At 47.9% G+C, this 16169-nt stretch overlaps 1 protein-coding gene and 1 long non-coding RNA gene across 5 annotated transcripts in view; one reads left to right on the top strand and one right to left on the bottom strand.

The window, feature by feature from the left end:
- Positions 1-1701: 1701 nt before the first annotated feature.
- The window catches only part of LOC140698209 (myomegalin-like), a 28982-nt gene continuing 14514 nt past the window's right edge, over positions 1702-16169 (top strand). Inside the window, exons 1-8 of the mRNA XM_072967857.1 lie at positions 1702-2601; positions 3508-3627; positions 4286-4814; positions 6267-6502; positions 7511-7562; positions 8608-8831; positions 9453-9605; positions 15129-15380. Coding sequence (XP_072823958.1) covers positions 2358-2601; positions 3508-3627; positions 4286-4814; positions 6267-6502; positions 7511-7562; positions 8608-8831; positions 9453-9605; positions 15129-15380 — 1810 coding nt within the window. The 5' untranslated portion in view covers positions 1702-2357. The remainder of the gene's footprint in view (positions 2602-3507; positions 3628-4285; positions 4815-6266; positions 6503-7510; positions 7563-8607; positions 8832-9452; positions 9606-15128; positions 15381-16169) is intronic.
- Positions 3611-16169, bottom strand: part of LOC140698211 (uncharacterized) — a 44641-nt gene continuing 32082 nt past the window's right edge. For 2 of the 4 annotated variants that reach the window (XR_012075846.1, XR_012075844.1), the window contains one exon: positions 5932-8620. This is a non-coding gene — a long non-coding RNA (uncharacterized lncRNA). Of the gene's footprint in view, positions 3707-5931; positions 8621-16169 lie in introns of those variants that run through there. The other 2 variants (XR_012075847.1, XR_012075845.1) reach the window with 2 other exon arrangements.

Raw genomic sequence — 16169 nt, 5'->3', positions numbered from 1 at the left:
GATTCTGAGAAATCTAATCTAGGGGCATAGCCAACTACTGGTCCCTCAGACTGTGAATTGGTTAATCCCCTTACCTCTCCTAGTTGGCAGTTCTCAATTTTGCCTGTGTATGAATCACTGTGGAACATAAGTAAAATGTAGATTCATAGGCCTTAGCGCTAAAGCTTTTTAAACAAGCACCTCCTAGGATTCTGATGTTAGTATTGCTCAGGTCTGCAGCTAGTCCACGCAGAACTGAATGACTTCTCTGCTGCAGACACTGAGCTACCCATACCATAAATGTAATTTCATTTAAGCATCCATTAACTCCACTAGGTAAGTGTTATAATCCTAATTTTATATAAAAAGGAGACTGAGGCTCAAAGAGGTTTGAGTTTGTTTATTAAAGCCATGTTTTTTTTATTGCTTCCTTCTAACCCTAGTGAAGGACGTGGTGAGAGGAAAGGCTGGGTCTAGAATGTCTTGATGAAAATCAGTGTTTTCGTCCATTTTATTTCCTCAGCAGATACGAATGTTTTATGTAGCAGGCACTGTGGAGGCTCTGGGGATACAGGGTGAACAGGACAGGCAGAAACCTTGCTCTCATGGAGGTGATCTCCTATCACAGGAGCCAGACATAAAGCAAATAATCACATAAGTACATATGACTACAGCTCACATTAGTATTGTTTCTTCTGCGTTCCTAGGTCCCAATTTCTCATCTAGTGGTTAAAAAGTGACTGTTGTTAATTAGTAGAACTGTAGACTCCATCATAATACATTTTCCCCAGGCAAATGCTGTTTTATTCTTTTCTTAACAGTGTAAGTACCCTTGTTTGTTCCAGACGCCACTGAAAATTAGAACATGAATCTGCAAGCACAGGTGAAGACAACTAGAGTAGGTGTCTTGAGCCTGAGATTTTTGGTGATCATGCTGCCATCGAGTCGCTGTGGGAGTGTGGGCAGTGTCTTACTCTTCCTGAGCCTTGGTTTCCTCTTGAATAAAATTAGAGACTCGTCCGAGTTCACTTCAGGCTCTGGGGTGTCTCTGAGTCTGATGGACTGCGTTGTGGGTAAAAGGGGCCTCTTCGGAACTGGGGCCAGGACCAGCCCTGGCCCTGACTGTGTATGTTTCCTGCAGGAACACCATGCTGAGCCTTTGCCTTGAGAATGCAGAGCTGAAAGAGCAGATGGGAGAAGCAATGTCCGATGGATGGGAGGTCAAGGAAGACAAGAAGGGCGAGGTGATGGTGGAGACCGTACTTGCCAAAGGGGGTCTGAATGAGAACAGCCTTCAGGCTGAGTTCAGAAAGCTCCAGGGAAAACTGAAGAATGCTCACAGTATCATCAGCCTCCTCAAAGAACAGCTGGTGCTGAGCAGCAAGGAAGGGAATAGTGCAAGTAGTCCCGAGCTCCTCGTGCACCTGGCCACGGAGATCGCCAGAATGAACGCAGAGCTGGTTTGTTCTCCTGGAAAGCACCAATGCCAGGAAGCGGAGAGTGTGACCGCGAGGCCCTGCCCCAGGCCCCGGAGCCTTGACCTTGGGGCTGCCCTCACAGTGGATGCCCTCCAAGTAAGTGTGGGGTAAGGTGGAATGAAAGACTCTTGCAGAAGGAGCTGTAGGTGTCGGTTTTTACTGTAACAGTTCTGCCCTGTGGGTAGGAGGTAGCAAGGGAGAGGCACTTTTGTACTGCAAGCGGTGGTAATAATAGTCCTCACACTGTCAGCTTTAGAGAGGTTTCTTTTTAAATAATATTATCCATAAATATTGCTTGAGTAATTCATTTTCCATACGTATTTCTTGAATGCTTAGGTTTCCAGATGACACACTAGGCATTAGCAGCAGGCCTGGTCTCTGCCCTTCATGTGCTCAATATGGTGGGCAAAGATGGCACAAAAGCAGATCATTTCAACAGGAAGCAATACAGGGGTGCGTAGCGTTTTAAGGCAGCCAGACAAGTGGTGTGTAATGACATTTCTTTCTTATCACTGCCATTTTCATCACAGCTCATTACAGGTTTGGATTCCTGAGCCTCACGAGGGGTCATCAGGATCCTCTTGGGGAAAGAGGATTTGCTGAGGGGTAAATAAAATGGAGAACACAGAGGATTCTGAGAGGACCACTGGGCAGGGATGCAGGGAGAGACGAGTGGAGGTTTCCACCCCTTCTCTTTTCAACCTTTGAATAAACATTACTGAGAGCTGCTCAGAGACTCAGTTGGCATCATGCTGTAGATACGGAGATGAAAAAAACGTTACCCCAGCTCTCCAGGAGCTCAGCCTGGAAAGCAAGTAACTGCCCAGGGTCATGAGGAGCGCTGTGACAGACACGTGAATAAAGTCCACAGGGTTCGCAAGGGGAAGTGACCATCACTGCATGGGGGATGAGCTCAGACTGCCCTGTCCCTTTTGCTGGCTCTTTTCACAGCTGGGTAACCAGCCCCAGGCCCGTGACCCTGGGCCTCAATCCGAAATTAGCCTCCCGGGATACACCAAGCACCTGCGCTCCCAGCTGGCACAATGCAGACAACGCTTTCAAGATCTCCAGGAGAAGCTACTGATATCAGAAGCCACTGTCTTTGCTCAGGGCAACCAGCTGGAGAAATACAGAGTCATGTTTAGTAAGTCTTAAGTTCACCATTACCAAAGTGTCCATCTCCTCCCTGAGAAGCTGCATGCCTTGCCGACTTCACTTTTCTTCCCCAACCTTAAAACAAATTTAATCCTGACCATGACCCTAGGATTGTGGAAGTGGATACATAACTTCAGTTTGCAGATGGCAGAGAAGAATAAAGGAATGAAGCAAGTTTGCAGGGACAGTGTAGGGAGGAATAGGCTAACATCTAGGTTTGCTGACTTCTGAGACGGTCGACAAACTGCCTTAACTCTCCCAACATACGCTTATTGTTTCTCTTCTGCTCCTCTTTGCGCCACATCAGATTCTTCAAAAATATAGCATCACTGTTGGTCTAGAATCAGCACTTTCTAATACAACTTCTGCAGTGACAGAGATGTTCTATATCTGAGTCTCATGTGGTTACAGAGCACGTGAAATGTAGCTACTTCAACTGGGGAATTTTAAGTTCTATTTAATTTCAATCAAGCTAATATAAAGTGGTCACATGTGGCTAGCAATTACCTTACCGGACAGTACAGATCTGCATGTCCTGGAACTCTGAATTCGCTCAGCTCCATCCAGACATTTACTGAGCCCCTGTGAACAAAGCAGTTGCTGGCTTCCCTGGGACTTCTGGAGATGAAAATATGCAACGCTTGACTTAAAGATGTCTGGTCCCAGGGAAGCCCAGGTTACCTGCAGGTGGGATCCATGGCAAACAGGCTCAACTGGGCAGAGGAAAGTCCTGCTGCCTGGAGCAGGTGGTCTCTTCTCCCACATAAATAAAGCAGCATCTGTCCCGTGCTGGATGTGACCTCCTGCCCCCTCAGGGCCAGAGTTTGTGCCACTGAGGATGAGGGAGTGTGTGAGGGATTCAGACACTCTGTAACATCCTCTGTCTCTTCCCAAGCAGGTGAAACCTTGGTGAAGCAGGACAGCAAGCAGGTGCAGGTGGACCTCCAGGATCTCGGCTACGAGACTTGTGGCCGAAGCGAGAATGAGGCTGAGCGGGAGGAAAGCACCAGTCCTGGTACGAGCACGCTAGTGGGGTTCACCTTCCCTCCCTGGAGTCAGCCTTCAGGTCTGAGTGCTGTTGGCCAGTCCTGCATCTGACAAGGAGTAGGGGCGAGGGGGTGTTGCAAACTGAAGAGGACCCAGGACCAGAGAGGGACAGGAAGTTTGGAGGAACCCTCTTGCCCAAACTAAGGCTGAATATGAGTCTGAATGGCTACAATTATTTTTCACCATACTTCTCTTCATAATAATAATAATAATAATAATAATAATAATAATTTCTATCCAACTGATTATTGTAGAAAAATGCTAAGGCCTATTTATTAATGAAAAGACCAGATGAGCTCTGAGGAATATGTAAACCGTTGAGTTTAAAAAATTTGTTTTTCTATTATAAAAGCCCTATGACTGTAGGGACACCCACCAAATTGAAATCAAGGGGAAAAACACTGAGTACAATAGAAGGGGACCACGCCTGACCTGCAGGGCGCATGGGAGGACAGGGAATAACTGGGTGTCTGAATACTAGCACAGTGCCAGGGCTGAATAAAGTGCTGCTTCAACTTCTGCTCTAGTCATTATTGTCCTCGTGATCAAACCTGCCTCCCCTTCAAGGGAGTGGCTACAGCAGCCTTCCCGGCTTTATCCAGGAGGATGTCTTTGTCTTTTCTCAGAATGTGAGGAGCACGACAGCCTCGGGGAGACAGTCCTAATGGAGGGGCTGTGCTCTGAGCAGGGACCCTTGGGCTCGACGCTGGCCAGCCCCCCCAGGAGGAAGCCTCTGGAGAGCCAGCTAGGGAAGCAGGAGGAGCTCCAGGCATACGGGAAATCAGAAGACATCTCTGTCCTACGTAAGGACATCAAAGATCTGAAAGCCCAGCTGCAGAACGCCAATAAGGTCATTCAGAACCTCAAGAGCCGGGTCCGGTCCCTGTCAGTCACAAGCGATTATTCATCTAGTCTGGAGAGACCCCGAAAGCTGAAGGCGCTTGGCACCCTCCAGGGATCTTCGCCTCACAGTGTCACTGATGAAGATGAGGGGTGGCTGTCTGATGGCACTGGGGCTTTCTATCCCCCAGGGCTTCAGGCTAAAAAAGATCTGGAGAGTCTGATCCAGCGGGTGTCCCAGCTGGAAGCCCAGCTCCCGAAAACTGGAACGGAAGGGAAGCTGGCCGAGGAGCTGAGATCAGCCTCGTGGCCTGGGTAAGGAGGGCACTCTTTGGAACTTTACTCGACTGAAGCTGTCCAAGTTTTTGTCTGAAAGAGAGTAGCCCAGGCAGGTAGACCCACTGGGACAATCAGAAGAGCGCTTATTTAAATGGTAGCCCGAGGTCTGAAGAAGGGACACGTGGCCCCTGCTGGGAGACAGCAGGTCCCTGGGATTTCCTCCTAGGACTGCATTAGTAAAGTGATGGCATATATCAGTAGGAAGGCTGGAGTCGGACTCCCTGGGTTTGAGTCCTAGCTCTGGTACTTACTGGCTGTGCAAACTACTTTAGTCTTTCTGAGCCTGTTTCTTTACCTACTAAATGAGGATCATAAGAGAACCTATCTCAAAGGGTAGTTACTAGGTTTACATGAATTAATACAAGTGCTTGTAATAATGCCTAGCATATTTTAAAGCTCTCAGCACTATTTCCCACAACTATTATTGTTATTGATACTTTGTGTTGAAAAACACTGGGTAGACATTCATCTCAGTATCTGTCCGGGTTATCTATGCTGAGAAATAAACTACCCCAAAGCTTAGTGGTTTCACACAATAATTTATGTGGATTCACGGGGCTTAGTGGGGTAGCACTCACTTAGGGGGATCTCAAATAGCTGCCATCAGAGGGCGGTGGGGCTGCAGTCATCTGAAATGTCTGGCTGGACACTACTTCTTCATTCATGTGCAGGTGACAGGGTGCTCCTTGGCTTCTCTCTTTCTCAGTGTGGCTTCTTGTCTTCCAGGGCCTCTCACAGTATGGTGGGCTCAGGGTAATTTCACTTCAACACGACAACTGGCTTTCCAGGGTCAGGAAGTGGAAGTTGCCAGGCTAATTAAGAGCGAATCCTAGACGTGGCACAGTGTCACTTCCGCTGTATTACCTTGGTCCAAGTGGCCACAGGGCCCACCCAGGTTTAAGGAGGTAGAGAGTAACTTCTCCCTGATGATGAAAGAGGGCAAAGCCACACTGCAGACGAGCATGTGGGAGGGAGCTTGAGCAATGGCCCTCTTTGCAAAATACAGCCTGCCATAATATAGATGGTCTTTGAAACAGAAGACATGAACGGACCTATTCGGATTTTTAGTATTGATTGAGTCTCTACTCAGTGAGTATATTTAACATTTATTGAGTATCAACTGTGAGTCTACACTCTATTGGTGCTATAAGGGGGGTAAAATATGATACTGTATTTACCCTCACAGAACGTACTTTTCATTTTTGGACACTTAACTAACATACAGAAGACAGTGGAAGGACAGTGACATAACAAGGTGTTTGATGCAGCAGTTTGTCAGAAAAGAATTTACTCTTAAATATCTCCTTCAGTTTATGTGCCAGAAGTAGCTTAACCTGAGGAACTCATAGAGATGTTCTCACAGAAATCTCTACAGAAGCCCATCATTTAATTGTTACGCTTTTCCTTTCTTCCTCTTTCCCGCATTAGGAAATATGATTCCTTGATTCAGGATCAGGCCCGAGAACTATCCTACCTACGCCAGAAAATCCGAGAAGGGAGAGGTATCTGTTATCTTCTCACCCAGCATTCGAAAGATACAGTAAAATCTTTTGAGGACCTCCTAAGGAGCAATGACATTGACTACTACCTGGGGCAGAGCTTCCGGGAGCAACTGGCCCAGGGAAGCCAGCTGACAGAGAGGCTCACCAGCAAACTCAGCACCAGTAAGTTGGCCACAGGGCTTAGGGACACTCTCATCACTGCCAGACCCGGGCCACACCTCCACCACAGCCTTTTACCCCAGGTCCTGCTTCCACTTCATTTCCTGGGGACCAGGACAGGATCAGGACTGGCCAGTGGGAAGCCCTGAGGTTGGAGGCCATGATTACAACTCTAAAATCGTCATCATTTATGGATGTGACCCTTTAGGGAAGGAGGCCTTGTTCATCCAGTGCTAATGGGGTGAAAGGGAGAAGAGGTTGGAGGACATCATTATAGTACAAAGAGCTGTGAACTGAGAATTGCAAGACCCAAGCTCTAGCTTGGATGCCGCCATTAAGTTGCTTTGGGCAAATGACTTACCCTTTTGGCATCTCTGTTTCTCCATTTATTGCGTGGAATCATACGTGAATATAATTGAAATATGGATAAATCACCAAGCCCTTTTGAACGTGGTTTGGGCACTGAATGCCATAGCACGAGGGCTAGGAATATTGGTAGTTATTGAAGTCTTTTACTTAGAATTTCCTGAGAGCACCTGAGGGAACAGAGCAGGATCAGTCTTGGGGACCAACCATCCCACGTCCTGGTGGCAGGTGCAGAGGTGGGACAGGGCTGTTTGTCATCTCTTCAGAGTAAGAGTGGGTTCTACCTGAAAGCCACGATGGGACACAGAGCCATACATCTGGGAGGCAGTCTGTGGCAGGCTTGGACCCTGGGATGTTCCGGAGGGAAGCTGGCCAAGTACCTTTTAAACTATTCTTTTGCATTGATTTAGGGCAGAGGAAGTCGTGATGGTGATCGCCAGGTCAGGGAGGGTCTGCCTGGTGAGCTCAGGAGAGTTTGTATGTCTCTAGAGATGCAATCTGAGGTCTCCCAGAGTAATTCTCCTACATATCCTGGACCCACAAAGAGCAGTCACTATTCTACACCCAAACAGGCTCCTACACTTACAATGTGTGAAGGGACACCTGTTTAATTTCTTACTGTTTCTTTCTCAATTTGTTTTGCAGAGGATCATAAATGTGAGAAAGAGCAAGCTGCACTTGAGCCACTGGCCCTGAGGTAATTCAAATAGGATCTGGTAAAGGACTCAGGAACAAGGTCCAAGGGGGAAGGGTGAATGCAACTTCACAAATCAGGGGGCAAAAACGAATACTGATTGTAATGAATTCATTTATTCGTGGAACACCTTACTGTTGTCTTTTAGCCTAATTCTTTACTCTCTTTTGATACAATTCTGTTGATTTCTGTGTGTATATTTATTCTCCAGGCTCAGTAACCTAGGGTCAGTCTAGTAAACAAACCAGCTTTCAAGGGTCCTTGACACCCCCAAGGATCTCCTCTGTTTCCTCCCTGTGTGTTCAAGGACCGAGGGTGCTCTTTTTGCCAAGTTGACTTACCTCCACTTGAGTTGGCAGCTAGTTAATGGCCTCCCAATTTCCTTGGGAAAAAAAAATAATCATATTACAGTTCCTAGTGAAAAAGGCCTACACGTTGCAGATCCCAGGAGGCTACCATGCCTTAGCAGCCAGTTTTCAGTGAGTCACTGCATATCATCTTATAACGTGCAATAAAATACGGGCTTATAATCCTTTGTGGTCACTAGTTCAAGCCCCTCTGTCATGAGCGTGCTTTAGACCACCTAGTGCTTCTCAAAATATCTGCAGTAAAGGACAGAGTGTTTTATTTTTGTTTTCATTTCTGATCCATCACAGACACACACATGGTCTGTACCTCAATCAACCAGATGATTCTACGTATCGTGTTCTTGGATATTGTGGGAATGCCACACTGCTATGTACTTCTCAGTGCTTACCTTCCATTTCTGTACTTACCTTGTTGGGGACTGGGAACCAACAATTCTCAGACACCAGCTGTACTGGGGCCCACACTTTCAGGAGCAGTGCCTTAGAGGGCTGGCTGAGCTCCGCTAGTCCTCAGTGTATCGTGTGGCCGGTGCACTCTCCGCTCCCTGTCAGAGATGGGTTATTTCATTTACTCTGCAGGAATGGTCTCTTGACTTAGGTGGCTTTTCCCAAGTGCCCTATTCAGGACTAGCTGGTCCAGTGACTTTGGTTTCACCTGTTGTCCTCCTTCACCTCACTAGGCTCAGCAGGGAGCTACAGGAGAAGGAGAAAGTGATTGAAGTCCTGCAGGCCAAGCTAGATGCCCGGTCCCTAACGCCCTCCAGCAGCCGCGCCTTGTCTGACTCCCACCGCTCTCCCAGCAGCTCCTCCTTCCTGTCTGATGAGCTGGAAGCTTGCTCTGACATGGACATAGCCAGCGAGTATACACACTATGAAGAGAAGAAAGCTTCACCTGGTCACTCAGGTAGCCTCCACTTTCTGAGTGGCACCACCTTTATGTAGGCTGAGAGGAGACCTCCACATCCAGGCCTTGTAGATGCACCTTAGTGTGTATCAGGCTGAGCCGTGCCAAGCACAGGCCCCACTGGGTCAGGATCTTTGCTTTGCTCCTGACTCTACAAGTTACCCCGGTCACTGGGTCTCCACTAGCACGTGTATGCCGTTGCACCCAGGGGAGCCACAGTGGGGAGAGTGAGAACATCACAGAGACCTTCCTTCCCCACTGCCTCATGAGCACACAATCATCTGACTGACCTCCTTCCTTGAGATGGAGTATGTTATCCCTCCCGCTCGCTGCAGCTCCTGAACCCCTGAGTATCTGTGGGTATCCACAGATGCTGCTGGACCTGCCTGGTTTTTTTGGAGGTGCCATTTTCATGGTATCAGCCTCTGAGCCCCACTATCTCCTCTAAGGTGGCTTTCCTCTGTGCAAGCAAGGGATGAACCCTGCTCACAGTGCTTGTGCTTGTGCTTGGTGCTTTCCCTGAAAGCAAGGCTCTGCCCAGGTACCCCTGGTTAAATATAAGGCCAGATTCCAGTTCTTTGTAGAACACCAAACATATTCTTTCATTCGTGGGTTTTGTAGATTCCATCCATCATTCAAGTCATTCTGCTGTACTGTCTTCTAAACCATCAGCAACCAGTGCATCTCAGGGGGTTAAGGCCGAACCCAGCAGCAATCCCATCAGCTTGCCAGCTCCCCAGAAACCTCCCCAGGAGGCCAGCCAGGCCTATCCAGGTATGCAACAGCCAATGGGGCAGGGGCTTCATTTCCTCCCCCAGGTGCCTGTTTGACTTTTCTTCAGGGACAAAAAACAGCATCATTTGGGGCTTATATGCATCAGATCCTGGACAAAAACAGGAGACCATCTGAATCTCTAATTGTGTCTGATTACTCTTTGTTTCAAATATTTTAGAAGAATATGTAATCCACAGCAGACTTCGATCTGCATACCAATTTTGATCAGTAGTTGGCTAGTCATTTTAAAATAAGCATCTTCACTTCATTTTCTCCTTTCACTCTGGGGAGCAAAGAGGCAAAATGTTTCTCCCAGGATTACTGTAGCCAATGAACAAAAAGAAATTCACAACTGTTGCTTGCCTACACGTGTTGCCCATTTTATCTGCAGAGGCCTCTCTGTGGCAGGTGGGGCTGCTTCATAGCTGGAGATGCTTCAGTATCTTCAGACAAGATACTGTTCCTATTATTTTATCATTCATGGGTTTAGCAATGGGTTTGCAGTCCTTGATATGTACACGCTGTGTATCCTGGACCAGTTAGAGGGGTACATTTCACTTATCTGCCTCAGCTTAGCTGCCAGGGGTGCACTGTCCAACCACAGCTCCACAGCAGTGACGGCAGGGAAAAGGCCTTGTCCTCACCTCTTGCTCCCCAGCAAGACTGGCAGGCTCGCCAGTGTGGTTGTGGTGAGGTCAGACTCGTACAGACTTGTACAGACTCGTACAGTGCCCCCAGAAGAGTAGTACTTTCTTTATGATGCCCTCGTCTCTCTTGTAGACAAGTCAACCAAAATCTTAAGAAAAAGAACATATCCAACTCTTCCTGAGCCTGGGCTCAAAGTTTCCGGGCCAGAGTGGGCAGCAGCTGCAGTAGGAAATCATGGGGGAAGGCTATTTGTCTAGCACTGTAGACACCTGTGTAAATGTCTGGGGTCCAAAAGAGCAGAGAGTCAAGAGTTCTAAAATCAGAATGCCTCCCTGAAAGATGCCTGGGCTGTTTCACTTGGTAATTCAGTCTTTGCAGTACGGCTCTGATACCGGGTCAGCATCCTGGGGCAAGGATTATTTTTCAGAATATAATCTCACTTGTTTTCCAAGTGAGACAGACTCCACAGGTCTGTCTTGGTTTCTGCTCCCTCCCTCCCTCTGCTACCTGCCCTGCAACGGTTTTTAGGAAAGAGTAGACAGATTCAGACATCAGAACTTCCCAGGGTTCCTGAAAGCCTGTCTATAGATGGGCTGCATAATGATCACCTGTGAAGAATATTGTTCATCAAATTTCCAAGCCCTGCTCTCAGAGTTTATGATTGAGTAGGTCTGCATTAGGACCCGGAGAATCTGCATATATTAAGAATTTTCTGTAAGTTATTTGAATGCCCAGACAGATTTGTAATCCATTGGGTCAGTCACTTTGCCAAGACCTTTCTTTTTCCTTTGGTAGATGAACACATTGATTTGTGATTCTGAAGTTCGTTTCCATCCGTCTTGAATCACATGCATTCGTAATGCAATTTCCCCACTATCTTAGTCTAGTCCTGCCCTCCTCAGGGTGAGTCCTGTTGCTTTCCGAAGAGGAGTTCTAGGTGTAGGGAGAGTCTTGTCACAGGGGCAAGGACTGGCACATGCTGGGAACAGCAGCCAGGGGCCCTTGAGAGCATTCAGGCACAGCCACCCTGACTTGTCCGTGCCCAGATGGCTAGGATGGGGCTCTCAAGGCTGCCTCTGTTACGGTAATGCCACCTTGCTTTCTGTAGTGAAGTGCTTTCAAGATGAGCGTGGAATATGTGTGCAGGAGAGCCCTGGCAGGGGAGTAGGAGGAGCGGGTCAGCCGGGCAAGCCCCTTGGGTAGCAGTGCTCCCCCTTGGCCATCTCAGTCATCACAACATCGAGTGATAGACACTCCCCAAGCAGACATCTGGTGAAGGAATACTTCCACTTTCTCAATTTTTCACCCATTCTTTTCTCTCCCTTCCTCTCTAATGATGTGTCTCATTTCTCCCTAACTTTCTGTTTGTAGGCCTTCATTTTCAATCCATACCCACGCTGGTTAGCCTTCCCCAGGCACCACTGCCCTCAGCTCCACCCAGCTTCCTGCCTTTCAGCTCTGCTGGCCCTCCCCTCCTTGGCTGCTGTGAGACACCCGTGGTCTCCTTGGCCGAGGCTCAGCAGGAGCTGCAGATGCTGCAGAAGCAGTTGGGAGAAAGTGAGCACTTCCTGCTGCATTTGTGCGCTTGCAACTGATGGGCCTACACTGTATTTCTCTGCATGGCTTTGGCTGGATGGCAGTTTTAAAAAATAGCTTAGGGGTACATGTTATCAGTGGTCGATTGAGGGAGAGCTGTGCTTGCTGGTTTTGGAAATGTATTTACTGTTAACCTTTCTCGTGCGTGTGCATGTCTTATTCGTGAAGAGGTATATATGTTCATTAGGCCCAACACCTGGTGTTCCCCCACTGCTGTCAGTGTGGGGTAACTTCCACCAGATATGCTCAAGTCCTGACACACTGGTGACGTGTTTGCTGGAAGGGCATGGGAGAGAGATTTGGTGCCTTGCCTATGCAGGATGAAGTGACCAGAAAAAGATGGCCACATTCAATGGGATCCTTTCTACATCTGTTGTATCTTCCTACTGTGAAATGCTTTTGATCACGTTCAAATCCTGACATCATCAGGTTGGGAGCGATGGTGGAAGAGGGATTCTGAAGGGGTGACAAAAGTCCTCTTCCCATTGCACAAAGTTCATTTCTGCTTCTGTGCAGGTGACACAGGAGCAGCTAGAAGCAGAAGCAGAGGCTGTGATGTCTGATTGTGAATTCTGTCCACTCTCAGACATAGTTGATATTATGAAATCACAGAATTTATAGACTGTGTGCAGTCACCTTTTAGAGAAAGGTTTCTTGTACATATGGGCTGGATGCCTCATTGTAAAAAATTTTGTATGTGATGACTTGTAGCTTAAAAATTAAGGAAAGCGCTTCACATTATGAATTTGCACTCCGGTAGTGATTAAAAAACCAGAGAGTGGTTTGAAATTAATCTAAAACCACACTCTGCGCCTATGAAGAAACTTGAGTGAGGCAGAGATTGATGGTAGGGTCACCACACAGAGAGTGTCCAGTGGCTGAAGACCACAGCTGAGAACCTGTGAACATGAAGCCCCAAAAGTCATTTGGACCAGCTGATTTGTCAGCCCTGAAAATAGATACACTGTCTACTCTGGCACTGGTTTGATTTCCAGAACCAGCTAGACTGAGACCATTTTGAGGACAGTTGGAACATCTTTTCTGCAGGCAGTGAGGAGGCCTGCTTCAGTGTCACACAGGTACAGCAATCTAGGCTTACCTAGCAATGTGAACCTGCTCTTACCTTGTGTGACAGAACCAGAGCAGGGAACTAAGGCTCATGGAGGTGATTACTTGTTCAAGGTCACTAGTAAGTGGGAGAAATGGGCTCTACCCCAGGTCTTCTGCTCCCAGTTCCATGTTGTTTCTAGTTAGTCTTTTCTGCTTAGAATGCTGTTGATACCATCCTGCTCAGACATGGAGCTGGGAACTCAGCTGAACAACTCTGGAGGCTACTTGTATCAGTCTTTTCTCTCCCTCTTCAGAGATAAGAGGAAGGTACTGCTCTCTCTGACCTAGAACTTGCTACTACAGCAGTCCTGGAACCAACAATCAACGGATAACAAGTTTGTCCCCTGCCAAAAGGGCAAGAGTGTTCTCTAGATTTCTTTTCCTTGCCGCCTTTTCCTTCATCTTTCCACATTGTCAATTTGTGTTGGGTAAGAAGGAAAGATGGAAGGAGAGTACTGAGCATGAAGAGGGGTCTGCTGATGTGGGTTAGAGTCATATCCAGTCTGTGCCACTGACCAGAGTTCCGATGGTTCCCGCATTGGAAAGGTTGTAGCCCTTCCTTTTGCCTCTGGAAACACAGTCCTTTCCAAGGGCCATCACTTACCAGTGCTCCACCTTTGCTTTAAACCAAGCTTCCATGTGGACAGTTGCGCATGGCGGCTTCTTGTCACCGTGGGGCCAAAATCTACTTGTGCAAGAGTCTGTCTGGCGTCTTTGCATGGTTTCAGGAGTGTGAGCTGTATTGTGTGGCTGGGGAGGCTGGAACCTGAGGATACTGATCACTGTTACTGACAGACCTGGTGAGAAAGCAAGCTGACTCTTGACAACTACTGATTTCTCCCTTTGCCTTGTGTGCGGCCGGGGTTGAAGGAGATGTGAAAGAGGTAGGAAGTGACATCTCTTTTTAATTCCTGACTATAATTTAGATGCTTACATTGTTCATGCCCCACCTTCATTTCCAATGATCCTAATAAATATCTAGTATTTTGCAAACCAGAGAATGAGAGACCCATGACATTACTTCTGAAACTTTTCTGCCTATTGGAATCAGCTGGGCTGATTTGAAAACATCCAGTGCCAAAGCTGTACCCCATCCCAGTGAAAGCATAATCTCTGGAGGTCCAGGCGTTAATACATGCTTTTACATTGTCTCAGGTGATTCCAGTATGTAGCCAAGTTTGAGAAATAGCTATAAATGAGGATCAAAATTGGCAACTGCCAGTTGCATTGACCCCTCAGTAGGATCTGGCTTAGTTGGAGGAAACGACCTCAGTCCTATTTCTTAAGAGGGGCTACCCATCTACTCCGCTGCCCATGTGGATAATCCCTGGAAGAAAACAGTCTTCTGAATGTGAATATCCTAAGCTACAGCCCTGTCCACCTCTCTCCCTCCCTCCACCAAGCCAGGCTTCTTTTCACACAGAAGCAGGGATGCTGGGGCAGGCCCATGATTTCAAAGATCTATGAAAGCAGCAGCCTATGAAATGAAAGGTCCCACCTCCTTCCACGGAAGGGTGTTTAAAGACCCTTCAGACAGGAGAGATGACATCCTGCATCCTTGAATCATGCTGCATAAGATCCAAGTCACCACTTGCCTTAAGCAGAACCTCCCCCAGCCTCAGCAGAGAGCTCATCAGTCTGCAGGAACTGAGGCCACCACGTCTAGCTGGAGTCACGCCCCCTTTCTTCTCTGGCAAACCCCAAATGGAAAAATGGAGAAATGGAAAAACTGGCTGGTTAGCTTTTGGGAAAGGCAAGTAATAATAGGGAAACAAATATTCCTGTTCACAGGAGTGCTCAGTGCTATACCCCAACGCACTTTTGACCCCTGACTTTGCCAATGAGTTCTACTTCTGGAACCTCCTAGACTCTATCCTGAGGAACTACAGAGGGAGCCAGGAGTAGGGCCACTGGACTCTTCCTCTGTGTACACTGGTGACTTTCCCATCCTTTATTCTTCCTCTACATCTTGGCGTCTCACGATAGTAAATATAAGGGGTGAAAGAGCCTCTAGTGTGCGAGTCCTCATCCAACTGGTATTCCGCAGTGGACTGGGATCTCTGATAGCCCACGTGTCCCCTCTAGTGTCTGCTCTCAGCAATCACACACTTCCTTGCCGAAGCTTCTTTTCTGATACTCTGCTTCTCACTCATGTTTCTTTCTGCCCAGGTGTCAACACTGTTCATCCTGCTTGCCCAGCCACACTGCAGAGCAACCATCTAGAAGCCAGCTCTTCCCAATACCTCAACCGTGCCGGGCCCCACTCTCCTCCAAGGGGCACCGTAGACCCGAGCAGAATCCCGGAGCCTGGGTACCTGGGCAGTAGTGGCCAGTGGGACATGATGAGGCCTCAGAAAGGGAGCATATCTGGGGATCTATCCTCAGGATCATCCATGTACCAGCTTAACTCCAAACCCACAGGTAAAGCACAAAGCCGAGCAGATCAGTCTGTGAGACGAAATCTCATTTAGAATCCACTTCTTTCCTGCCTGGGCAGGGCTGCTTTCCCTTCTCCTCTAGGCCCTGGCTCACAGTGGGGATAAAATGAAAGCACCTCATCAGTACTTAGTCCTTTCTAAGTACATCCATCATCTTCCCGGCCCAGGACCTCGGTGCTCTGCAGGGGTTTGGGAAAGTCAGGGGCTACCTCTGTGCACTCACATTCATGTCCTTCTCTCTCCCTCCATCCTGATTCCCTTTCCGTCCTTCCACAATGCCAGACACCAACATTCACAGAACATTCTTCCGTCAGTCAGGAGTTGTTACAGAAGCGAGGCTGTTTCTACACAGCTCCCCCCCCCATATGTATATCCTGTGTACAAACCCATTTAAACTCTCCCTCTCACTCCTAGCTCTCCCAGTCAGGGCCCAGAGACATCACACTAACTGGAGAGGTGGAGCTATACAGGTGAATGCTGGGATGCAGCCCAGTTCCAACAGGAAGAGCTGTAATTTTCAGAAAGAGGCTGGATTCAAAGCAAAATGAGGCAGTTGATGTAGTGTGTCATTGGCACCTTTCCCCCTGCTTTTTGTTGCATCTTTTAGCCTTCCTTGCGGGTGTTGATTCCTCCCCTATAGTCAGACTCCAGATCCCTATATCAGCCCAGGCTCCTTTATTCCTTCCATGTGCAAAGTGATGTAAGGGAAGCAGACTGTCAGTCACTAACCACACAGGATGAGTTTACATGATGTACTAACTTTTACCTTAGG

Source organism: Vicugna pacos, chromosome 9 (genome assembly GCF_048564905.1).
Source record: "Vicugna pacos chromosome 9, VicPac4, whole genome shotgun sequence".
Lineage (NCBI taxonomy): Eukaryota > Metazoa > Chordata > Mammalia > Artiodactyla > Camelidae > Vicugna > Vicugna pacos.
The sequence above is the reverse complement of the archived record's forward strand: the minus strand, read 5'-3'. Positions and strand labels throughout refer to the sequence as shown.